Source organism: Rhinolophus sinicus, linkage group LG07, assembly GCF_036562045.2.
Source record: "Rhinolophus sinicus isolate RSC01 linkage group LG07, ASM3656204v1, whole genome shotgun sequence".
NCBI lineage: Eukaryota > Metazoa > Chordata > Mammalia > Chiroptera > Rhinolophidae > Rhinolophus > Rhinolophus sinicus.
The window spans coordinates 20103482-20130533 of record NC_133757.1 but is presented as its reverse complement, the minus strand read 5'-3'; the positions used below and the strand labels follow the sequence as shown (position 1 = coordinate 20130533).

The 27052-nt window shown below is 40.7% G+C and overlaps 1 protein-coding gene across 1 annotated transcript in view; it reads left to right on the top strand.

The window, feature by feature from the left end:
• Positions 1–27052, top strand: part of SORCS3 (sortilin related VPS10 domain containing receptor 3) — a 538724-nt gene that overhangs the window by 439842 nt on the left and 71830 nt on the right. Inside the window, exons 10-14 of the mRNA XM_019725085.2 lie at positions 6229–6375; positions 8025–8127; positions 13151–13227; positions 16138–16229; positions 24399–24506. Coding sequence (XP_019580644.2) covers positions 6229–6375; positions 8025–8127; positions 13151–13227; positions 16138–16229; positions 24399–24506 — 527 coding nt within the window. The remainder of the gene's footprint in view (positions 1–6228; positions 6376–8024; positions 8128–13150; positions 13228–16137; positions 16230–24398; positions 24507–27052) is intronic.

Below are 27052 nucleotides of genomic sequence, written 5' to 3'. Positions count from 1 at the left end.
TCCTTTTTCTCCGGGGACAAAGAAGTGAAGCAGTGGAAGCCATTCCACATATCAAGAATGGCGTGGGCCAGGAATTGGATGGATGGTATAGATTTGTAAGACTGAGTTATCCAGTCTAACTGCATGGAATAGATACTTGTCAGGCATAAGAATGAGGGCTGCATACGTAGTTAGAGTTCAGATTCTAGAAGGCATTTAATAGCAAGGGAATAAGTTGGACCCTGACACTATCTAGACCATGAACGTATTGAAGGTTTTTAGAGGGCGATGCTGTTTTGTACCTGGAGATACAGTCTGTGATTTGGAGACAAAGCTCAATTTAATTGGTCTCTAGAGGTCATTAGACTTTCACCTTCTTCACTGGAGATTCTTGTAGGAACTGAGGTTGTGAACCATATGGAAGGTTAGCAGAGAGACTATAATTCTTCTGGACTCTGAGTGCCCTTGAGTAATGCATCTGGGAAAACCAGTAAGCTTTCACATTCAATTCAGCTAAGTTAACACACTTTCACGGAGTGTATTTTGTTTGATGAAAGGAGGCTGGTGCATGAAACTCCCAATCTGTTGGAAAGATATAAGTGACTCTATTAGGAGTTAGTGATCACAGTCTAACTTTTAGTAAAGGTATTCCCCATTTTGTGGCATCACTAAAGTGGAAGGTTAATTCTAACTTGAGGAATTTGGGGAGACTTGTTGGTGAGTTGGCTTAAAGGATGAATCCTGGAGCTTGGGAGGAAGACATTGCTTGGAGGAGCCCCAGCACGAGAAGAGAACCAGAGTATGAAGAGTAGAAGTCCATGTTTTATAGAGTGTTGAGTGGCCTTGGGGAATAGTATAAATAAACATTGCAAAGATACTGGTAAATAACTTGACTGAAGAGCTGGGCATTTAATCAATGTGCTAGAATTTCTCTGTTTTTACCCTATATCTACATATGTAGTGAGTTATAATTCCATGCATGATGTAGTCTCCTATGCCAAATTTATGTGGACCTTTATAATAAAACAGGGCAATACACTTGTATTCCCTTGTCTGAAATGTCAGCAATGCCTGTAGGTAACGCAGATGTGAGGTGGCTCAGGCTGACTACGGTCACTTGAAGCTACTGGTGTATCAATCCATCTTCCACATGGACCTCACAAGACTTTTCTTGACAATGGAAAGGGGACAAAGAAAGTGAGAACTTATTTGAGAATTCACCTTGCAGGTCTTGGCACTGAGAGACTTTGGAGACCAATGGGGAGCAAACCTACTAAACTCCCTAAAACCTAAAAAGGCAGAGTCATTGTCCATTTCCTGGTCTGTTGGAAACATCTACTGCTGTGTAAAGTCTTTTGCTGGTTCTCTCTTTAATCCCTGCCTCAAAGTACAATATTGTCATGGATATAATTATATAATCAGAGGGGAAATAATTCTTGAAGGCCAAATAATAATGCATCTCGTCTTTGAGGTTTCAGAGCCCATTCTATCAAAACAAGTCTAGTGTTGACCGTGAATGTAGTCTGTTATGTGTGCTCACCGTTATTCTTAGGATGCTCTTTTCACGTAGAGCTCTATGGTGATTTCTTCACACCTTTAACTATAAACTTTATTTCTTCTTAGTTGCTTACCACTGGTAAATCAAGAAACAAATATTCTTTCCAACACCCTCAGTTTTATTATGGAAACATACTCTGAGCTGCCAGTCTGATGTATTTTTTTCAATACTTTCCTGGATATTAAGCATTCAACTTGTAACTTCTTATAATAACCACAGCAGCATACGAGGCAATGCCTTACACTGGCGTTATTGAATAAATGTATAATGTGAGCTACACATGCATTTTTAAATTTTCTACTACACACATTAAAAATATAAAATGAAACAGGTGAAATTAAGTGTAATGATATACTGTATTTAACCAAAATATCTAAAATATCATTTCAGTATATGTTTGATATGAAAAACTACTAATGCAATACTTTATGTTTTTTCCATACTAAGTCTACAAAATCCTGGGTGTATTTTACACCTTCCATATATCTCAATTTACATGCTGAATTTTCACCAGAAATACTTGATCAGTATTTACATTTCATAAAATGTACAGTAGATAAAGCCAATTCACATACCCAAGTTATTACAAAATATACTTAAAAGATTGCCAATAACTGAATTGGGTATCCGTGTTTAAATTGGTTAAAATTAAATGAAATTAAAAATCGGTCCCAGTGGCCACATTTCAAGTGCTCAGTAGCTATATGTGGCTAGTGGCTATGGTATTAGACTGCACAACCCTAAACGACTTACATACTTTTAAAAAATGTATCACAATATCTCTTTGAGGGAGGTGCTATTCCCCATTATGCCTAGGAGAGTATAGAGATGCAGACATTTTAGTAACATGGCTCAGATCATGCAGCTAGGAAATAATAACACTATACTTGAATGAACCCATGTCTGTTTGACTAAAAAGCCTAGGCACTTCCCACTATATTTGTTTCATATTATTTTTTTAAATTGAAATAGAGTTTATGTACAGTGAAATTCACCCTTTGTGGTATGCAGTTCTGTGAGTTATGATAGAGGCATACAATGAGTAACTACTACCACAGTTGAGATATAGAACAGTTCTATTACCCCAAAATATTCTATCTTACGGCCTTTTTGCAGTCAACTCTCCTCCCACCCAAAGTCACTGGCAAACACTGGTCTGCTTTCTCTCATTCTCTCTCCAGTTTTGCCTTTTCTAGAGTGTCATGTGAATGAATTATACAGTAGTTATTCTTTTGAGTCTGGCTTCTTTCACTTAGAATGATGTATTTGCGAGTCACCCAAGTTGCTGAGTATCCATAGAGGTTCCTTTTATTGCTGAGTAGCATTCCTTTTGGTGGATGTACCATTGTTTATTCATCCAGCAGCCGAAGGGCCTTTAAGTTGTTTTCAGTTGTGTGTGATTTTGAACAGAATTCCTATACATATTCACATGAACCTAAATTTTTATTTCTCATGGGTGAATACCTAGGAGTAAGACTGCTAGATTGAATGTAAGTATATGATTAGAAAAAGTTATCAAACTATTTTGAAAGTGGCGGTATCATTTTGCATCCCCACCAGAGATGCATGAGATGTTCCATTTGCTTCACGTCTTCACCAGCACTTGGTATTATCACGGGTGTGTGTGTGTGTGTGTATGTGTGTGTGTGTGTGTTTAGCCAGTCTGATAGGAGCCTAGTATGACCTAATTAATTGTGGGTTTAGTTTGAAATTCCTCATTGCTAATTATGCTGAACCCACTATACTTGGATGGATAAAATGCAGCTCTCTGAGCCATGCTCAGTGTTCTGATCTCTCTGCCCATCTTATCGATGTTTCCTTGCTTTTTTGTCCCCAGTGTTGCCTTCCACCCTGTTCTATCATGAACTTAGGTGACCTTTCTTTGGCCAGATGGACAGCTGCTTATAGACTCCACAGGGACATTTTTTCCAAACTGACCTTCACCAGTCCCTCACTACAGGTCCAACTCTAGGGACAGCCCAGAGCAGACGATGGTAATTGCTTTTCTCAGCAGATCCCTGGGTTTCTTGTCCTGAGGGCCCAGGAAGGTGAACAACAGATGACCGTGCCACCTGGACTCAGTGCTCTTCCAAGGGACCACTTACCAGTTTTTCTTTGCAATTCAAATTGGTTCCCAGAGGGAAAGTGGGCCATGCAGGCCTGGAACTTTGTACTACCCTCTCCTATTGGGACCATCACCAGCTGGAGCTCTTCTCCTTGGACTGCTGGGCCCAGCAGCAAGAGCCAGGCTTCTGATTTCAAACAACAGTGGGAGGAAGCATGTTTAAGGCAGATGCTGAGTACCTCCTTGGATGGAGAAGAGTTAAAATGTGTGTCTCATTATTCGATTCCTTTACATTGCATGTAGTGAGGGTAAGTTGTGTTTTATGATATATATGGACCTATGTGTGTACATGGACATGCATATATGGGTATGAGTCTACTAGCTGCAACATAATTGTATTTCATATTTGGGTTGCAGTAAAAGAGGCTGAAAGTTGTTGGCCTAAGTTACACAAAAGTAAAGTGACCTCCACACCTGTTGTCCGTTTGTACAAGATATGGAGCCAAGAAGCAATTCAGTAATAATATAAGGGCTGTGACCAATCCAGATAGAAGGGGGGGAGTGTTCTGGTTCTTTCAGAAGTGAGTGAGATTGCTGTGGTCTTATGTTCGACTGCAGGAAAAGGCCTGCAGGGCTACAGATGGGTTCCCTAGAAGTCTCCTCTTCCTATATCTTTTCAGTCTCCATTCTCCTGATTTTGTTCTATGAATATGTAGGATACACAGAAAATGCCCATCCGAGGGGTGGCGCTCTCCATGGGAAAATATGGTAGAGACCATTCCATCTGCCAGACATGCTCATCCAAAACACAAGAGGCAGCTGAATGGCTAGTAATTCATACTGTAATGCATCGTGCTAGGAGGCAGGGGTTGGGGTGACATGAGCTCCACAGGAGCAGACTCAGGAGTCTAAGTCTGACTCTATATTTTCTGGGAAGTGGATTGCAAGGCCCTAGTTACATGCTGGAGGGGGTTAGGGGAGAGAGTTCTTGGAATCATTAGCTGGTGGTCCAAAGAAAAGGCACCAGCTCTGTAGCTAAAGAAAATACCAAAAGGCAGAAGGTTCCAAAGAAACACATATTCCAGTCTCTCTAAGAAATAATTGGCAATCAGGATTAAGAAAAACATCTTTGCAGTTGGTTTTAAAGACAGGTGAGCTGAGGGTCTCATAGCCCCTGGATGAGCCTATAAGATGCCAGCCTTCCGGAGGTGGCACTAACTTTAAGCGGCTAGGGCAGGGAGGAGGGTACATCTGGGGAAGGGTATAACTGACACCACTGCCCCTCCCCCTGTCTTGGCTTCTCTCCTTACCCACCCTCTGTTCAAGTTGGGAATTTAATCAATTGCGCTGTTGGCCACATGTCAAATTCCCCTAGTGGTGTCCTTCCCAGATAATTCTGTTCTCCTCCTGACACTCTTTGTCCATTTTGTTTGCTTGTTTGTTTTTATTTGGCTTGGCATTCTCTTTCAAGGCCAGTCAGGTTATTATTATATTTTTTTTAATTTTAAAAAGACTTCTTATTTCGTCAACTAAATTATGTCATTAAAAAAGTAAAAGAGCTCACTTCTGTGGAATTTTTTCCCATTGGTATTTTCTCAGAATGGCAATAAACCTCAGTTAACCACGATCCTTAATGAATGGGTCATAAATACAATTAAAATTTTGAGATCTCTATTATCCAGAAAACCTGCCATTAAACCTCTTGTTTATATCTATTTAGTCTATTTGAATTACCTTTCAGCTTTGGAACATGCTGGGATTGTGTGGGAAATTAAGGAAATCTTTCTTTGACATAGGATGCTGTCAATATTCTTATTGCCCAGAATGTAGAGATAGTAAGAATAAAAGTTTGAGTGAATCTGTACTTACTCCAGAACCTTCTAGATTATAAATCTCTTTTAACCCTCTAGCTTCTTGTTTTGTGGTGATGCTCTTCTCCTTTGAAAATATTAAGCGTTTGCAGATCCCAATAATTGGGAATTCTGGCAAGAGTGCTCTGTATTAGCTCATGTATCCACCGCCAGCCAACTGAGGGAAAAAAGGAAGGACAGGACTGATTCTGCCTGTTTCAAAGTGACCCTCGGCTGAAACCCAAAGATGATATGGGAGTTATCCATAGTCACACAGTGAGCTAGGGACACAGCCAGAGATAGATTCCAGGTCACCAAGCTGGGTCATCCGCCCAAAAAATATATCAACTTACACCATTAAGGATTATACCTTAATGCCTTGAAAACCTGTTTACAAACCCCTCCTGAGCAAAACCTGTGTTCTTTTGGAAGGGTAACTCCTTTAGTTGTTATCGACCCCTCCCACCTCAGAGGAAATGCTAATAGTTAATTAAGGATAAGGTCCTATGGAACAAAGTACAGAGACATGTAAAGTGGAAAAAGGCAGGTGGATAAGAGGCGAATGAGCCATCTGGGTTGGGGGGTGGAGGATGCAGGGAGGAACTTAAACTTCTCTCAGAGACCACATGTCATATGGCATTTCTCACCATGGTCCACCTCTTTTCTTTTGTACCCCGAACACCCTGTGGAAAATACTGGGACTTCTCCCAGCGCCTCTCCAAGAATATAGGTGTTTTGGTCCAACATGGTTCTCCATCTCTCACCCTTTTTCCTAGGTAGCAGGTATCAAAGGGATATTTCTGGCAAATAAGAAGGTGGATGACCAGGTGAAGACATACATCACTTACAACAAGGGCAGGGATTGGCGCCTGTTGCAAGCTCCAGACGTGGACCTGAGAGGAAGCCCCATCCACTGCCTGCTGGTCAGTCCCTCAGTCTCATGGGAAGTCCCCAGGGCAGGCTGGTTCCCTAAGGATGCTGTGTTAGGGGCATTGTTTCATCAGGGGCTCTTAGGAACTTGGCGGACACTGGGCTGAGATTTCCTACAATTTCCATGGTTGGATCAATGGATTCAGACTGCCATACCACTTAGATGGAAAGTTCAGTTGAATTCCACAGGCTTTTACTGAGAAAATACCATGTGCTCTAACTCCTAGTAAGATAAAGAAACACATAAGAGAAAGTGCCTGTGTTCCAGGGTCCCAGATGGAACTTAGTAGTGGCAACACACCTGCTAACCGAGGCTGATATGATACAATTTGATAAGTGTTTGATGGATGTCAAGGTAAGCAAAATTTGCCTTGGAAGCCCAGGAAGGGTCAGGCTGGTATAACCATATGAAATAGTTAATCCATCAGCATTCCCAGGGTTCCAGCTGTATGGAATATTGGGGTAGGCACGATGGAGGGCAAGATATATAAGATGCCACAACTTCTGATATGGAGGGAAGACAGGTAATTATCAGTGACATTCACAACCCTCAGTGACATCTTAGAGTGGACCCATGTGAGAAGTTCTTCTAAGGTCCCAGAAATGGTTATGTTTCTCCTTAACAAAAAGTTGCTTTCTGCCACTTATTAACCACTTATTATATTCTAGACATTATTTTAAAAACTGGAGATAGGGTGGTAAATAGAGCAGACAGGGCCTTTCCCCTTTTGTAGTATCCAAACTCCATGGTTTTTGCTTAGGGTACTAGGAAGGTCAGAGACAAATGCCTGCCTCTGTCTAGGAACTGGTCACAGCATGATTCCCGCCCCCCCCCCCCCAAACCTTACCTTACTCATGGCTTCATCTCATTTTCTTAACCTAATTTTCCCCTTTTTCCAATTTCATCCCTATAACTCCCTAATTCTTTTAAAGAATATCCAAAAAGTATAAATAAGTAAATAAATAAAGAAGACAAACTTATAAGTTTTTGATAACAACTTCAATCATTTAAAAGTAAAATTAGTGAACACACAATGGGATTTATAGATGATGTAATATAGAATTTTACACCTGAAATCTATGTAATTTTACTAACAATTGTCACCCCAATAAATAAAAAAATAAAAAAATTAAAGTAAAATTATAAACAGGAACAAAATGCATCAAATAGAAACAGAGACAATCTAGCTGAAGAAGAGGGCAGAGAGCTGGGAGACTGTTTCACTTAGCTTTCCCTTTTCAGCCCTCTCACTGGGCCCTTAGAGCTCTAGGAAGCACAGTGTGATGGTCAGGATCAGATATGGGAGAAGGTCAGTGTCATGCTGTCAGAAGGAATGTTCAGGAAGGCTTCATGAGGCTGACCATGAACTGGATCTTGATGGAGGCTGAGGGGAGGAAGAGGGGGGATGCCACACAGTTGCAGGGGGAGTAGGGACAGGTGCTCAGGGCAGTTTCTGATGTGAACATATCGCTGATCTCAAGTGGTGATGACTCCTGCCCAAAATTAAGGGTGTGTCTTGCATCCAATCCTTACTGTTTCTGAAAGCCTTAACATCTGGAAACCCCATCTCTGATGGGTCGGGGGGGTGGGGTGTGTCAGGAGTTTACTGGAATGAAACTATTTTTTTCTCCTCCATTGTAGCCCTTCTGTTCCTTACACCTGCACTTACAGATCTCTGAAAATCCATATTCCTCGGGAAGAATCTCTAGCAAGGCAACAGCCCCAGGACTTGTGGTGGCTACAGGTAAGGAAGACATTCCCTGGGCTTCTTCTTTACCGAAGGCTGCTGGGATATGTTTATAACCACTTTGGACTCATTTGAGCAACAGATAAAAGTTATGGGCACTCTCCCCAGAAAAAAAGGCAGGGATCGTGCATCCCCATGGCCACTCTAACAACCCAGGAAAGGGGCTCCAGACACTTGGAAGTTCTAGCTTAGTGCCTCTTCCCACACAGGCACAGAGCACTCCCTGTGCTTAGCAAGAGGCCAGAGTTCCTCTGAAAGTAAACTGACTTGTCCGAAAAGTTGTTTGTAATAGGGAATTCTCACTTTAAGAACATGTGATATGTGAGTTTCCTAGGTCACCAAATATAAGTTGGGGTAGTTCTCTCTTTACCCAGAGGATTCATCCCAGAGCTCTTTTTAATCATGAGGGGTCTGGTGCCTGTAAAGGTTTGTTTATACATGATTAACCACTTGGCTGAGAGCCTGGGGGAAAGGGCCGAAAAACTACAGGTTGCATTGTTGGAACCACTGTCCACTGAACATCCATCAGGAATAAAGATGCCCATCAAATGAAACGGGAAGTCTCCCCTGCAGGTGCTCCAATGAGCTTGCATTTGATTTACAGGCACCTTTTCAGGAGTACATTGATGGCATAAAGCAAGGCAGCTTCTAATCTTAGCAGTTAGGGCTCTGCTGTTAGGCAGCTTTTTTCTCATGAAAGCAGATAAATTCACAGTGACTTTCTGAGATGGTACATTCTGTTTTTTCTCATCAACCTGGAGCTCTGGCCCAGCAGTTACTGCCCTCCTAGATGTGGCTCCCTTGGGCAAACCTCCAACTGTGCGAAGCTTAAATGCCACTAGTGTCCAACCACTCGGATCAGATTGACATCTAGTGTGGCCTTCCGGCATTTCAGGCAACAACTATGAACCACTTAGGGTGGGGGTCCCCCATGTTTACTACCGCTGTCTTCAGGGAGCCCAGGACAGTGAGGTAAGGGCAGGCTCTGTTGCTATTCTCATGACTTGGGGAGCGGTCCCCATAGTCTGTAATCTGTGTGCGTTGTACCTCCCAACTAGAGGACGGCTGCACTCTCTGCCTCCCTCAAGGTTGCCAGGAGTTCCTGGACTGGCGTGGAAGCAACACTGGAAAACAGTCATCAGTAATAAAAGTTAATGTTATTTACATGTGCACTATGTAGCCAAGCTTTGTTCTGTGTGGCTTCACCACTCTGAGCTTCAGTGTTTGCATTGGCAACGTGGGAATAACTGTACTGACATAACAGAATGGAAGAATTAAATGAAGCAACGGATTGAAAGTGCTCAGAACAGGTTTTAGGACATATTGAATGTTTATATATGTTAACCTGTTACCATCACTAATATGACAGAAGTTTAAAGCCACTGTTTTTGCAACGGAAGACTAGGATTTCCTCATCTACTTCAGTAGAATCCATAAATGATGTGCATGCACTATGCACACACTGAATGAATGAATACACTCAGGAACCTGGTCATCCTGCTTTCCCAGCCGAGCTCTAACACTTACTAGCCTTGTGAATTCAGCTTAGTTCTTTAACCTCTGACCTTCACTTTTCTCATCTGTAAAACAGAGATGTTCTCTACCTTGTGACAGTGTTTAAGAATTAGAGATGGAAGAGTGTCTATAATACCCAACAGAGGCTCAGAGCGTAATGAGTGGAATTACTGGTAGATGTGATGACCTGTGACCAGCACGTGCCTCTAAATTAGTCTAATGTTAAGTAAGGCTTTATAAATGAACAAATGTGCAGCCATTCAAGATGAGTTTGTTTTTTTTTGTTTTTTATGCATATATTTCAGAATTGACTTAATTTCCTTTTCTGTTCCTTTTGTAACTTTTGTAAGTTTGTACGACCGCTTGCTGGACCCTGGGACATTGGTAGGGATATATATAGATGATGAGATCCTGATGATCAGCCAGAGCTAGACCCACTGGCACACACCTCCTCATACCCAGCTTCCCCTTCCTCAGCTTGCCAGCTCTCCCTGAGAGGTTATTTGCTCTCAGAAAATAATTATGAAGTTAGCCAATGGTTTCCTCAATGGCCTGTATTGTCTCAATGTCTCTCCAGGGCCCTTTCCCATATCCATGCATTTCACCTGCTTCCGGGTGTCAGCGACCCTGGGCTCTCTCCTCTTCACTCTCACTACTCACTGCGTCTTCCCATCTCACATGGAGATGTGGTCTCAGGGAAGCTGCATGGATGAAAGTACACCCCAGGATGCATCTCTAATTCCTGTTGAGGCCTCTCAGAAGGCAGATGGAATTGCAGTCTGGAGAGTTTGGCAATTGCTTTAAGCAAGCAGAATCACCTGGGTTCTAAATATCCTTACCACTGGGGTTTCAAGCTAGTGTTCACATCTTCACAGTGCAAAACACTTTCAGTGTGCGACACACTTGCCTTGCCTTGGGTACATAGTGACTCTATGATGTAGAAAAGGCTAATACCATTATCATCAATTACGGATGAAGAGGCAGAGGACAAAGGGTGTTGTGCCCATGGCCACATTCCCTCTGGCTCCAAGACTAGTCTGTCCAGTAACCATTCAGCCAGACCTAGCCCAGAGCTCCACAGCTACCCCGGGCTCCCTGCCATGCTTCCTAGAAACTCAAATGTTCAAACCCTAGTGTTGTCCCCTCCATGGAGGCACTTGCCCTCCCTGCAGTGGACGGTGCACTGAGCTACGTCCTCCTCTGAGCCCTCGTTTGCCCTGAAGAGGTAACAGAGGTGGTGAGAGAAGCATCTCTAATCCCAGAAGACTCCAAAATTCTTTTCCCTACTCTCTTTCCCTGTTTCTCCTCTCCCTCTTCCTATCTCCATCTCCTCCTGCCTCCCTCTCATTTTGTTCACTAGTGTTTAACTAAGGAGCGGAAAAGGGTAGCCCTGGTAGGAAATGAGGGGTAAAAGCAAGTTTTTAAAGCTGCACAAAAGGATAACAGAACCTCCCTGGTTTGCCAGCTAAGCTATGAGTGAGAGAAGCTCCGGGTTTTTCTCCATCTCACCCCTCCTCGCCCCCCACCCCCATCACACCACTTGAGTGGGGAGCAGCTGTATCTTCCAACCTGGCCACCGGGCCTTTGGAGGTAAGCCGCCCCTGTTCCACTTTAGTGAGGTGCGTTACTCACATCTTTCTTCTCTGACACGATATTCCAGACTCTTCCTGTCAGAGATTTCCCAGAGGGCCACTTAAGGACTGAATATGTTCAAAAATCAAATCAGCCCGGGTACATCCTTCTGTCTCTCCATCGGGGAACCTACTTTGTGGTCCCTGTGATCAGCAACATTTCTTTCAGGGCTCCTTTCAATTGACAGGACATATTTCCAAAAACAGACTTCACTGTTAGCCTTTGATTCTCCCCACCTCAAAGCCTTCACAATCAGTCTGGCTGAGCTTTGAAAGGGAGGCTACGGATTTTGGCAGAACCACCTCCTGAAGGGAGCAGGTAAGAGGTGCTGAGACAGATCCTAGAAACCATGGCAGGCATGGCAGATTTTAGCCCTAAGGTGAATCAGTCAATATCTCTCTCTCTCTCTCTCTCTCTCTCTCTCTCTCTCTCTCTCTCTCTCTCTCTCTCTCTCTCTCTCTCTCCCCCTCTCCCACCCTTTGTAGACATTACTAATCAATCTCCACACTCTATTCTGTTGGAACCAAATATGACTTCAGTATCCTTCTTAGTACTGGGCTCCGAGCAGCCATCACCAAATAACTCTGATATTCTCTGCCCCATCCATCTTATCTTTCTTTATTTTCCAAAACCTGTATCTGGAGACTGGAATTCCAAATTCCCAACAGATCTCCCCAGAGCTGCTTGCAGTGCATCTCCCCACTCGCTAGCACCTCTTGCCTGAGCCCTAAGCCCCAGGGTTATTTTTAGAAGCCTGAGTGTCAAAACAAGTTGGCTAGCTGTGCACGCCTGATGCTGACGGGAGCTTGACGTAGCCTGGCTTTAATTTCTCATTTTGAAGCATTAAATGTCAGGAGCTCAATTAACATTTTCATTATTGCATTTTTATTGTGCTCTTATTTAGGCTACAGATGTGTGGGAGCCAGCATTCTTTTCCTGCTTTTTTTGAAAGAAAAAATATCAGTCAAAATGATAAATTCTTACATGCTTAGGGTACTTTCCTAGTTCTCAATACCTCCCCAAATGCACATTAATATTGTCACCTGATTCAATCATTTGTTTACTCATTCCACAATTAATTATTGAGCAGCTAACTGCTATATTTGGGGCACTGTTCTAGGCTATGTGGTGGGGGGAGGTGTCCATTGGAGAAACTTGGGCCATAAAGATATATTAGAAAATCTGGACCACTTTCTTTTATAATAAACAAAACCACAAGGTGATGAAGTACAAGAGGAAGAAAATAAGTGGATGTGAAGGGATAGAAGCAGTAACTGTGATCAGTCTAGTCATAAACCAGGTGACTTCTTTACCTGCCATCCTTGATGGCCATGGTCAGCTAAGTATAGTTGTTCTGGGCGGTCACTCAGTTGCCTTGCATGTAAGAAACATGTTGACAAATTAAAGTTGGAAACCCACATATAGACACACACAGATACACACACACATGCGCACACACCAGATTTTCTTAGGCTAAAATATATATGAGGAGGAAGGTATCCCTAGGCCCAGCTTCACCATGTATGTCCACTCTTCTTCTCTTTGCCGCCTTGGGGAACACCTGTCAAGATCAATTTTTAAGAGATTATTGGTTTGGTATCCAGAATGAACAATTCAAGAGATCCAAGCTAATCAATATTTGGTCTTTGAGTCTTATCATTTAAAGATGCATTCCTGTTCTGTTATTTACTTTTTCCCATACTGGGTTTATCTTCCTGGTGGGTTTTTGATATGACACTAAGAAAGAGCCTGCACAAATCATCTCTATACATCATTCAGAAAACTTTTGTTCACTGCTGCCCTGTCCTCTAACCCCAAGCACACATAATCTGTCAACTGTCTGACAATTGCAAATACTCTGCTTATGTTTCAGGCAACATTGGTCCAGAACTCTCATATACTGATATTGGCGTGTTCATTTCTTCCGATGGGGGCAACACGTGGAGACAGGTAACTGGGAGACTCTGGGATGAGGAAGAGGGATTTACGACAATTTCTGCCAACTTCTCTCCTTCCTATAGACTCCCAGGCTTCTTATGACTTTGTCGTTACAAAGAAATGGAAGCAGCTGCTCAGCTTGGCAATTGGGCTGGCATGTTGGGTGGGCAATGGGATCAAATGGGAAGAACACTGGGCAGGAAATAAGAACTGGAATTTTCCCAATTCCTTCATTCTTCTATTTAGCAATATGTATGGAACAGTCACGAGATGCTAAGTATTGTGCTGGTTGCTGAGGAGACAACCAATAAAATGGTTTCTATCATTAATGTGCCATGGAATACTGGCAAGCAGGTCTCTTCACCTTTCTGGCTTTGTTTCTGTATCTGCAAGATGAAGGGGGTAGCCTTTTAAACCAGCAAAGCCGTGGAAGTCTGTGGTTAAGTATTGTTTAGGTCCATAAGTAAGTATGAAACAGCTTTATGGATATATGACTACATGAAAGAGTAATCCAATTGTACAAACGTTTGTAGCAGGATTGTCCAATAGAACTTTCAGTGATGATGGAAATGTTCTGTGTCTGTGCTGCCCCATGTGGGTTGTTGAGCACTTGAAATGTGGCTGATGTGACAGTGGAGCTGAATTTTTAATTTTATTTGTTTTCATCAATTTAAATTTGAAGAATCTCCTGGGGCTACTCTGTTGGACAATGCAGATTTGTACAATGTCAACTAGGTGTCAAGTACAGAACTGAGGAGGCAGTTGACTACCTCAGATGGCTTTCGTCAAGGAGTTCAAAATTAAGTAGAGAAAATGGGCTCATGAATAACCCAACTAAAGCTTAGTCTGACTGTAATATTTTAGTGGCATTATGAGCATGCAGAGAAAAGGGGGGAGTTGTTCTACTTTGGGGAAACTGGGGAAGACTCCACAAGCAGAGCTGACATTTTACTCAGTCTTAAAGGTCCTAAGGTTTCTACCTGGGGAAGGAAAGGGAAGAGCACTGACTATCTTGATGATGTAGGTGAAGTCGCCATCCGAAATCTAGTTTTATAGGTTCCTGTTTGGATCCCTTAGTGAAGATTATTGTCACTGTCACCAACATCATCCTCCCCACCCCCACTGCCTCCCCTGTCTTCACTACCACTACCAGAAAGTTTTACCAAGGACCTACTAGACACAGCCCTTTACAGTCCTACAAGGCATACAGTAAAGAATAAGTCAGGATTCTTACAGCGTCATAATCAGGTGGATGAGGGAAAGACACATAAATAAAAACATACCTTCAAAATACAAGATAATCTGGTGATTAGTGCCAAATGAGGATGGAAGCTGGAATGCAAATTCTTCTAGCATGGAAATTCCAAAGAGACAAACTGTTATTCCTCCAAATCAAGAAATAGCTCACCCAGCCAACTGGTGACTGTGACATTCCTTCATTGTGCTGTTACTGCTTGGGTTTTCTTCCCTGTTTTCCCAAACAGCTAAGGATTCCAGTTTCCATTCTAGTGCTGGACAGGGCAAGAGTTGGCAGTGGCCGGAATGATAGTATCAGGAGGGAAGTGTGAGCTTAACAAGAGCTCTCTCCTCTCCGGTGTCAAGAACCTTCCTTAAGTCCTCATCCTCACACTTCAATGCAGCATCTCCATTATGTGTCTTATCACAGAGCCCACCTATGAGCTCTGGAGAGAAAATGTTGCCATTACAGGTTCAGAGTCTATGCTTATATCTGAAATATTAATGAACCCCCTTATGTCCTTTGTGCATTAAGACTAACCATTCGTATTGACATATTTCTTTCCTTAAAAGTCAAATATGGGAAATAAAACCCATTGAGGTTTAGACCTGAGAACCCACTTGCTTTTTTTCTATACTGTTCCCTGGGGCATATGTGTAGGAGGCCCCATTCCTCCTACTCTCTCCCTTTCAAATCCGCCTATAACTTCTTACTCCTTACAGTACTTCTCACTTAACCCACCATCCCAACCTCTCCATCCAGTCTGTAAGAGCCATCATAAGTGCTTAAAAGCTAGACGAATTCTCCAATTCCACTTCGGTCTAGAAGAGCTAAAGTAGGGGATTGGTTGTCTGCTGGACAAATGTTTTTTCCTATTTCAGGTTGGCGATTTGAAAGTCATATATAATAGAAGCATTGCTATATGTGGCATTAAGTCTGAATTTCTCTTAGCTATAGTGAATGCTTAGTAAATGCCTACATAGATAGATAGATGAATGGATCACTAAATGTGTTAATGAGTAAGGGGATTGGTTAATAGGTGATGGACAATGGATAATTTAAAGAATGAATGGCTTTAGGCCCCTGGAAGTAGTGTTCCAATGAGCATTTAGGGTAAGGATCCCCAAGCACCAAATCTAGATCTTCATCTATCTTTTAGGGGAACCTAGGAAGTGGTGGCTAACTCTGGGAAGTCAGTCATCATGAATAGCATAATTTCTAGAGAAATGTCTTTTAACTTCCTTGAAAATTTATAAACAACACTTATAAGACACAGGCCATTTATAAATTAGCCAATATCTGAATAGAAGAGGAAGAACAGAGAGCTGAGTGGGAACATACTAAGATAAAGACAGAGAAGCTTTTTTGAAGCTACATTTTCCTTTGGATTATCTAGTTGAGCATGCATCTTGTTGCCTCCTCTTCGTGTAGCACACTGGTTTACAGTACTAGTGGAAAGAGCCATGGAAATGTCATTTCCTTAGCCTAGGGAGAGTTATTTGTCCTCTGTAAGCCCATTTCGTCATCTATTAAATGGGGGTGATAGTACTTGCCAAACTGCCTGATAGGGTTGTTGGAAGGCTCAGAATCTAGAAGAAACAATGTATGTGAAAGACTTTGTAGACAGTCAAGCACTGTGCAAATGTAAGGTCTTGCTATGATTGTTGTTGTTGTTGTTGTTCCAGATCTTTGATGAAGAGTACAATGTCTGGTTCCTAGACTGGGGTGGCGCCCTCGTGGCCATGAAACACACACCTCTGCCAATCAGGCATTTGTGGTAAGGAGAGCTCCCCACCCTATTAATGAGAAATTTTTTACTGAAAATGGTTGGGGCAAGTTATTCTGCATGATTTGTGCCCATTTTCCCATTTCCTCATCCATTTATTCATTCATCCTTTCATCCATCCATCCATTTGCTATACATTACATCATCTATCTCTTAGGCAGCAGTAGTAGGCCAGATAATTTCGATGGGGACGTATGATCGGTAAGGTGGGGAGGCAGGAGGATCTGGTGAGGCCAAAGAGAGCAGAAAGGAGCTCTGAATTCAAGCAGACAAGATAAAGTATCCAAAATATGGGAGATGGAAATTGCTTCAAGAAGAAGTTTAGGTGCATGTAGCACATACTAAGTTCAATTCTAGATTAGTTGAGTTTGAGATGACTATGAATATTCAAGCAGAGGTGACCATTAATTATCAGACATATTCATCTGAAAGTTAGGAGCGAGGTCTAGGCTGATACTCTAGGTGTAGAGTCATTTAGCCCAGATGGTAAAGTCATGGCAGTGGGCTCAATGGCACAGGAGAGTGGGTGCAACATGGAGAAACTCGGGACTCCTATGGAACACTGGTAAACACCAACAAACAGAGCGGAAGAAGAAATTATGGAACAGACTAAGGAGAAATAGCCAAAAAGATAAAAACCCAAGAGAAATGTTTTTGTGGAGGCTGAAGGAAGGGGTGATCAACAGCACCAAATCCTATAATCAGATCAATTTAGTTATAGAGTGAAAAAAAAAAATCTAGGATTTAGCAATATAGGAGGTCATTGGTGATTTTTATCAGAGTGGATTCAAAAAGAGGTGAGGTTGAAAGGTAGATTGCAATAGGTGAATGAATGAATGAGTGATAAGCAATAGGGTAAAGCAAAGACAGTAGATAAGTCTTTTCAGGAAAGTAGATTATGGAATGGAATTGAGTGTATGTATACAAGACCCTCCAGTGAGGACAAAGAGCTGAGTGAGGATATATTATGATGACGATGATTGTAAAGATGATGATGATGTTGCTGTTGTTGTTTGTGTTTGTTGTTGGCAGGGGTTGGATAAGTCTCATGGGTGTTTATATCCTGAAGGGAAAGAATATCAGGCTTTAGATTCAGCTAAGTGAATATTTGATGGTAGAGAATATGCTGTCTAGAGTTCAGTGGGGTCGAATTAGCCATGGGCTGGAAAATGGAATCTGTTTAAGTAAAAGGAGCATGATTTGTTGACTAAGAATTTTTAGAGTAAGAGTTTTACTTACTCTAAAGTGTCATTTTGAAATCAAGAAAAAGCAAAGGGCCCCCAGGTACCAAATCCAAGCTTTAGCTACCTTGCAAAGGATTTAAGAAGAGTTTGCTCAGTCTGGCCATTTATTAAGTTAAACCATGAGAAATTGCCATGTTTGTAAGTCAAAATGGTCAAATATTGTTAGTTTCTTTGAGCTCAACCTAACATAAAGTAAAATGATTACACCAACCACTAACTATATCCTCTTAGAGATTATAAAAATAAATTTTAAAAAGATGCATGATGCTGTTTATAGGAAAAGTACTCTACCAACTCAAGAACGAGCCTGTAAAAGTTCCCAATGCGATTGTTTATCATCCTTTTACTACTGATTCCATCCTTTTTTGGGTCGTATCAGAGGTGTGGAATTACTTGATATTAATGATAACATTTACAGAAAGATTATTACATTCCTGACACTGTTATAAATTCTTTACATGAAGTACCTAAGTTAATTCTTGAAACAACCCTATGCACGTGGGTATTCTTTTCATCACATATTTATAATGATGTTGAAATGCAGACATATTAAATACCTTTCTCAAGGCTACTCAGTACGTGGCAGCACCCAGTTGAGCCTCTGTCGTAGATGCTCTGCTATTTTAACTACCAATTTTCAGACACTTTAATGAGTACACAGAAGAGTATCATATGGTCCAGGCCTTCTGGGAGGTCATAGTCAAGATAAGAACTGACTTCACATATCACCAGAAATGAAAGCAATACCTGCTAAAGGATATTGGGTATACGTATTGCTGGAATCCTGAAGGAGGATGGAGTAGGAGTCATGGGGGCTGATCCTTGAAGAAAGTATGCCAGGTGTAGGAGGGGTGATGGGAGGCAAGCCAAGGGAAGAGAAAACTCTGATCAAAGCCAGGAATTCAGGTAATGTAGGGAGGGTTCAGAAGACTACATTTGGTTGGAATCAAGAATGTAAGTAAGAGTGGATAGGACTCAGAAGAACTTAAATGCCAGTTTAAGGGATTCAGATTGAGCCTGTAGGTAATTCCTTCCACTATAAAGACCTCTCTCTCATCTCTCTCTATGGAGGGAAGAGCTCCCTCTGTTGAGGGCTGAGTAGGACTTGCACTCTCAGAGAAGACAGCTTGACTCTTAAAACAGGTTTGTTTTTGTTTATTTGTTTGTTTTTTAACTAATAAGGCAACCTTTGTTAACCCCTATCACGATATTTTAAGAACATCCATCTAAATCTCAGTGAGACAATTGATAAATGCTGTGCAGGCAGATATAGCTGGCAGATTTCTTCCTTTTACGTCCTGGCAGAAGAGGTGACAACCTCATCTTACACTTGACCATCGACCTCCTGCTCTTTCTCCTTCATTATGGTAGGAACCTAGTGTTTACTTAACGGTTGACCTTTAGGGCCTTTCGAACAACATTTTCCTTGTTTTAAGAAAAAAAAATTGCTTTTGTTGTTATTTCCTTTTGGTGATAGAAGGGGAGAGTATATTTGGCATGGAAGGAGTGTATGGAGCAGAGGGACTAGAGAGAGGTTTGGCTTTGGTGCATCTTCGCATCCTTACATCTGACCGTTCAGTCTGTTCTGTGATAGTTTCTCTTCAGAGACCTGATCAGTTGCAAACGGAGCACTTGTCTGGAATATTCTGGAGGGAAACCATCTAAGTTGGGAAAATAATTTCAGATTCACTCAGGATCAAATCATGCCTTTCAAAGTAATCAGTACAAAATTTGAGTTTTCCTTTGTTCTATTACGTATCTCTTTTGTTGGCAAAAAAAAAAAAAATATTTATAGAACTCAGAAAAAAATAAGCTGCATTTCCATTGAATTTCCTCTGATAATAATGATAATATTACCCTGCATTGGTTGGCCTATTCCAACTAACACAATATTAAAAATTATTTTTCAGACTGAGCTTTTAAGATAGCATTTTCTCCATATAAAGGATGTTGACACTGTCATTTGTCATAAATGCTACAAATGTCTCCCTGAACTTGGGCACCACCCACAATTTCTGCTTACTTGCTTATCTATGAATGGCTTTCTGAAATAATGGCTGCAATGGTTAAATGCCAGCTATTGAGTGTGTTAAAAAGCAACAAGCACAAATAACTCATTCAGGAATTCTCCTTTGCACTTCTGTTTCAAAGGCTAAGTGAGTGTTTTGTAAGGGCTTGCCCATACCATTATCACCAGTGTTTAAAACATTCTTAACTGATTTTGTCTCCTGCTTATGCATTGCAAGCTTGTGAGACTCAAACACAGTTTCTTCATTACCAGTAACTTCTAATTAAGCCACAACCTTCGAGATAAACACATAGCTCATTTTAAGTAGAAGAAAGGTTAAGTAATCAGTTCATTATTATTTTCTGTTGTATGTCTCAGACCAACATTATTTTGTATACAAGATGTGTGTGTATGTGTATATATATGTGTGTGTGTGTGAAAAGGACACCAGCCTAGCCACTCTTATACAAGGGTATATTGGCTCTCAAATTTAAATAATAGCCAGATTGCCTTTCAGAGAAAATAGGAGTCATAATTGAAAAACTGGGGAAACTTTAGCTAGGCTAAGAAGGCATACTATTTCCTATAACCTGGAATGATAGGGCGCTAGATATGCATGAAGGCAAACAGCATACAAATGTACCCATCTATTTGTGACTATGTACATTGGGATGCATAGGGATTAGAACCAAAGTGCTATTTCAGGTGAGTCTTCCATCCAGCATTACCTTTGTGCCTTAGAAGCATTAGAGTGAAATGAACAATGGAGCCCCACGGAATGCACAACACTGACACCTCACAATAGACAGAGCTACGAATCGGCAGGTAGATGGGGTCCTACTGTTTGCTTAGTGTCTCCTTTAAATGGGATGCTCTTGGAAGCAGAAAGTGAAACATTACCTGGCCCTGTTTGTTCCTTTGCTCTTCTCTAGATGGTTGTGAGCATTAGTATTTTGTTCGGAGAAACATTCACGTGAAAACGATACTTCTAATCCATGACTCTGAGAAGGGAAAGTACATGTGCTATTCTGAAGAACTTCCTGGTGGCTAAATTGCCACCACCTCATACACTGCAATGAAATAAAATGGAGCAATGCATCTCACCAAAGAGAGGAACATTGATTCTCAATGACCATTACAACTCTATTTCTGTGCTAGGGACTTCCAGGGAGGGTTCTGGTAGTTCTTCGAAGATTCTGTTCCTTTTAGTAGATCTCATCTCAGTATCATAAAGTCATAGACCCATGGAGCAAGGAAGGGTCTTGGAGAACATGTGCTCTGCTTTCACAACTAGTAGAGCAGATACCTCTGTGACACCTAAGATGATCACTCTACTTCACCAGAATACCATGATGCTGACCAACTTGCAAATACCCAAGACAGAGGGTTCCCATCTTGTATAATGGTTTTAGTTTTTTAGAAAGATGGTTTTTGTGCTGAGCAATAATGAACCTACTTATAATTTCTATCCAACAGTCCCTGTTCTGCTGGCCACATCTGTGCAGAATGTCTGCTCCAGAATTGCATGTGATTTTTAGACCCATGGAAAGAAACACAACTTGGAAAGGACCTCACAAGATTTCTTTGCCTAGCCTTTATAGGTTCTAGAAAATGATCAGATATGCAACTCACGACAAATTCTATGTATCTGTTCATTTATTCCTCACATATTCATTGAGCATATACTATTTATCCAGTATTAGTACGGGGTTGGGATATATCAATGAACAAAGCAAAATACTTTGGCGCTTACATTCTTGTACACAAATATTTGACTATGATCTTTAGAAGAATTATGAGAATGGAAATCTTCTCCTTTATTCTATCTGTATTTTTTAATTGATGTTTTCATGTATCTAACTATATTCTCTCAGATTTCCTTCACAGACATTACCCCTTTTCAGTATTAATTAACTAGGGTTGTTTTTGTTTGTTTATTGGTTTAACTATTTAGAAGCTTTCTTACTAGAATAAAAAAGCAATGGTAATAAATTCAGTTCTATGCTGCTTTTCCCTATGCTATCTTCAATTCATAGAACCTATTTCTACAACAACCTACTTTTTTTTTTTTTACCTTTAATCATATTGATTGTCAGTTCTCTGCAATGACTGAAACTGAGTATAGTATTTAGGATGTGGTAGAAGGATAATTTCTTTTATTGTGTATGCTATCTATCTGTGAACACACACTAGACCCAGTGGCTTGATTGCCTCTCACAATAATGCTATTGCTGGGAAATACTTTGTGATTGACAATGATCCTAGTTTGTTATTTTAGCTTATTAGTTATTATTTTCCTTTCTCCTTTTTTTGTTGTTTTGTTTTGTTTTGTTTGTTTGCTTGTTTTTAAATTCAGCATCATTCTTTAATTTGCTCCCACCTTATAAGTGACTTCTAAATCTACATTCCCAGCTTTGCTCACTCCCAAGAAATTCAGATCCATTTATCCAAAGGTTTCCTTGACAGTGTCAAAGGCTGGAAGTCTGAAAAGCTTCTAATCTTTGATGTGGACCAAACAGAAACAAGCAAATAGAAGGCTTTGCTTTTCCCATTCTTTCTATTTTCCTACCTCATTTGCTTAACCCCCAAAATCCACATTGTTTGTGATTCTTTTTCTCAAGCGATCTATACATTCCATCACCAACATCTATTGACTTCACCTCTAAAAGTGTCCTAAATCTTTCCACCTCTTTCCATCTCCACTATTATAACCTTTATCCAAGACCCTTCTCTTGCTCGGTCACTTCTAATCACTACGCCTCCCTCCAGTTTATCTCCTTGCATCCACTTTGATTCCTAACAATCCACTCACCACCGAGAAATAGAAGTTATATTTTAAAGTTTAAATCAAATCTTGTCTTTCTCATTTCAACCAGAAAAAGGTCCTTTCTAGTCTGGCCCAGCCCTACTTTCTTGACATGGTTTCCTTCTATTAATTTCCTTTCCCACTAATCTACAACCAGTGATCATCTTTCTGTTCTTCCCACACAGCAACTTAATTTCACATTAAATCTGCCCCCTGGTATTGCTCTCACCTTGATCTTAGCACAGCTAGTTCCTTTGTATCATTCGGATCTCAGTTTAAATGTCACCTAATACAAAGTAGCTGTTCAGTCACTTATCACAGCACTCCATTTTAGATTGTCTTTATGACACTTATTTCTTACTCCTATTTTTGTATCCGTTTATCTGCATGCTGTTTGTCTCCTCAAACTGGAATGGAAGTTCTCTTGACGCTTGGGCCTTCCTTGTCTTGTTCACTATTGTATCCCTGGGACAGAGGCCACGGCCAGACCAGGCACACAGTAGGCATCAACAAATACTGGATAAATGAATTTTATTTCAGTTTGACTTTGTAGTCCTATCTTGCCACCACCATTAGGTACACCATAAATACAAAAAGTGTTGTTTGAGAGACTAGTTATTCTAGCTGGGTAAAGATATGGACCGCCTATTTTTAAAATCAATATATTGGGGGAGAGAGGATAAGACAACAAGAAAGAGAGACAGAGAATCTGAGAGAGATAAAAATGTAAATAAGTATAGAATGGACTGAGTAGGTTGTCTGGTGATGGAAAAAGAGACTCCCACATCCAGTTCTTGCATGCCAGTAAATTATGCTTGAAAAAAAATGATTGGTGGATTAGAAGAGTGTCCTTAATCATTCCTTATTTTTTTCATTAATTTATTCATTTAACATTTATATAGTACTACGTGCCAACTTTTCTGCTAAGTACTAGTAATGCAAAAATGAATGGTATAATCTTTGACCTCAAAAAGCTCACAGTTCAGGGGAAAGACAGACATATTTTTTGATAATATATATGAGATAGCAGAAAAGAAGCACTGTAATAAAGATATGTAGGTGGTGTTAAGGGGTCATTCAATGAGCATGACATACATAACCCCTGCCCCTGAACTCCCAAAATTATAATGTTGAATTGAGAGATTCAAGGTAAGTTAAGAAACCATCTCTCAGCACTAGTATAGGAGAAGGCCTGGGTGTTATAAGAAAATAGAGTTTCTATAGTTGAACTCAGAGTTGAACTCAGAGAATCCTGTGTTGTAAAGTGAGAGAAGAATTAAGAATTAACCTGACCAAGAAAGACCCACAGAATGGAGCAAATAAAGCTGCCTTGTGGAAGGAGTGTCAGGAAAAGCTTTCCAGAGGAAATGGTGTTTTGGTTCTGTCCTTTGGTTAAATCAACGGCAGACAGGTACTTGATAATACCAAGAAAAGGGAGGAAGCAAGCACTCAGGATCACTCAAGTCTCCTCCATTTAGTAGCATTCCCTAAAGAGTTTCTGATCTGTATCCACAAAGGGCCAGCCCTTCCTCTGACTGTTGGACGAAAGATGGCACAGTGCTGCCTAGAACACCTCAGACACTCAGTACTCTTCCCTGAAAGCCCCTTAAAGTGCCATCAGGGAGGGAAAATGATCCTAACATCCATTCTGAACAAATAGGAAATTGCTTTTTTTTAAGGTTTGATCTGAAAGAAACACACCTCCCCTCCCATGGGGTACACCCCACACTATTCAATTTATCTGTGTCAAAAACTCCAAGGGCTGAATTGATTGTACTGTAAATGGAACCTCAGCTTTCACTCGGAGGACTTGAAACGTGACACTCCATTCGCGAAGCCCTCCAGCTTGGGTTGCTTTTTTTTCGATTCTAATATGTTGAAATATTTCTGCAGCTCTGTTGCTGTCTCTTCCCGGGCCAGGAAATTCAGTTTTGATCAAATCCCATAATAATATGGGGAGATGTTGGCGATTAATGCCTATTGATAATTCAAACTGCCAGAGAGTGAGATACAGAGGAGAATTTAATAACCTGAGAAGATGGTTGCCGAAGAGTGTGGTTTCGTTTTCAGTTGTCTCTTTCCTGTATTTGTTTCCAACCCAGGGTGAGTTTTGACGAGGGCCACTCCTGGGACAAGTACGGTTTCACTTCAGTTCCTCTTTTTGTCGATGGCGCTCTGGTGGAGGCAGGAATGGAGACCCAAATCATGACGTAAGTACCTCTTCTGCTGTGGTCAAAAGGAGCCCAGGGACCTGGGTTCTACTTCGAAAGAGGCCAGGGATTTTCCCAGGGAGCCCGAAACGAAAGCATTTCACTATCTGGGACAATGTTTCCTCATCTGTAAAATGGAAATATGTCGCTTGCACCACCAATCGAACAGTCTACTGATAGGATTAGAGAAGCTAGACTTCTGATTGAAATGTTAAGATTTCTAACGGAACTTAAACTAGTGTTGTAATAATCAAGAGTCAAGCCCAAACAAACAGAAAGCTTATGTTTTAGACGTGTTTCCCTGTTTCCAAACACAGTCCAGTAAGGGATAGGGATAGAGCGAGAAAAGTAGCCAACATATTGAAAACAAGATGTTCTAAGGGCAACTTGTAGAGTCTGTAACACGCACACTCACAGTTGTACTTGTTCCACTTTAAATTAATTTGCTGTGAAAATTTTACTACACTCCTTTGCAATGCTAATAGGTGGTCAGGATATAGATCTTAAAGCTGTAAAAAGCCCTGAAGTACCTTCTGAATATTAAAGATAATCATTTGATACTGTTTTCTAAAAATGTATCAAATCTTAATTCTTGAAAAGTTGATCACCTCTCTGTGTTTGTGTGCATATGTGTATGTAGGGAGATATGGGGAATGGTTATGATAACCCTCCACCATCCAATACCAACCCCACGTCCCCACTCCTATCATGAGCAGACTCTATCGTTAAGCAGCCACATCAGTTTATTAAGAGTTAGCAATATTGCGTACAAGTTTAGCTGTACAGGCCTTAAACAGCACTTAAGATATAGTATATTATTAATGCCTAGAGTCTAAGCTTCATCCTTTGGTGGATACATAGCAACAATATGTTGCATAAGTATGATGTTCAAAGGCAGTATCATACAGTAGAATAATTTTTTTTCTAAAATAGAAATGATTTGGTAAATATATACATATATATGTGCAGTGACTGTATATGTAGTTGTATGTGTACGTAGACATGTACACACATGTACATATACCTAGAGAAAGATAACAGAGATATAGTCAGAAAGAAATCTCAAGGGTCTAGGGTCCTGGCATGACCTTCATAAAGTTACACTGTAAAAAAAAAAAAAAAAAAATGGTTCTACTTATGTGCCAGATACTGTTCTAGATGAAAAACTCAGAGAGAAACACCTGTTCTCATGGAGTTTGCATGTTTTCCCATTAAATAAATGTGATGCAAAAAGGGCACATTACCCAGAATACTCTGTCAAGAGATTAAAATTTGTTCTTGTGAATTCCAGGAAGGAAATGGAATACTAGAAATATCTCTATCTTTTTTTTTTTTTAATGAGGATTTCTGACCATGAACTGATTTTTTTTTTCCAAATTATTTCCCATCCTTCACTTAATCACCAGATATAAGAAGAAAACCTTCCTCTTCTCTAGGACTTTCTCTGATGTGGACATCAAAGAGTTTAAGTATTGAGTTGGAAATTCTGTAAGGCAGAGCAGACACATTCAAGGAGGTTATGCAATCTGCTTGAATTTATCAAGCCAGATGTGGCTGCTCGTCACATTCAAATCTGACATGGTCCTCAAATCGGCAGTGTGGATGTACATGGTCCTGAAGTCAGGCATTCCCTGTATTTGTACCAGAGAGACATATTGCTCCTCCTTTTATTTTCTAAAATGGAAATGATTTGGTAAATATATACATATATATGTGCAGTGACTGTGTATGTAGTTGTATGTGTATGTAGACATGTACGCACATGTACATATACCAAGAGGGAAATAACAGAGATATAGTCAGAAAGAAATCTCAGGGATCTAGGGACCTGGCATGACCTTCATAAAGTTACACTGTAAAAAAAAAAAAAAAAATGGTTCTACTTATGTGCCAGATACTGTTTTAAATGAAAAACTCAGAGAAAATAAGCAAAATAAGCAAAACTTATTTTGCTTTCTCCTCATCTCATAATGTGATTTATCCCGCATTCTCTTGGAGGAGGCCTGTTTGAACTCACCGCATGCTTCTCTGGGGCATCACATGTACATGTGTGCAATATCGCGTGTACACTAATCTCTGCATGACCTGGCATTCCTTAGCAAGTTTAAGGCTACAGTTTAAATTCTGTGTTCATCTTATCTTAAATGTTCACTTTTTTTTTTTTTCCCCCCTCAGCTTCAGATAGAGTTTAGCTGGTCACATGGAAATGAGGGAGATTGACCTCAGGGTTAAACCATTTACTGAAAAGACTAGACAACACTCCTATTTCCCCTTCCTCCCTACCAAGCTCCTCAAGAGCACAGCAGAGCTTCTGCCCCCACTTCTACCTTGCTTATCCAGATGCTTTAAATGCTAATAAGTAGAAAAGGAACTAGAATAGTGCATGGTTTTCTTATATGAGATTTGGGACAGAGAGGTATTTGTGTTTTCATGAAATTAAGATGAGTTTGGAAGCAGTCGTCCACCCAAGTATAAACAATTCAGGCTACATGTTGTTTTTTTTTTTTTTTAACTTTTTATTACATTTGGAATTTCTGTAGTATGCA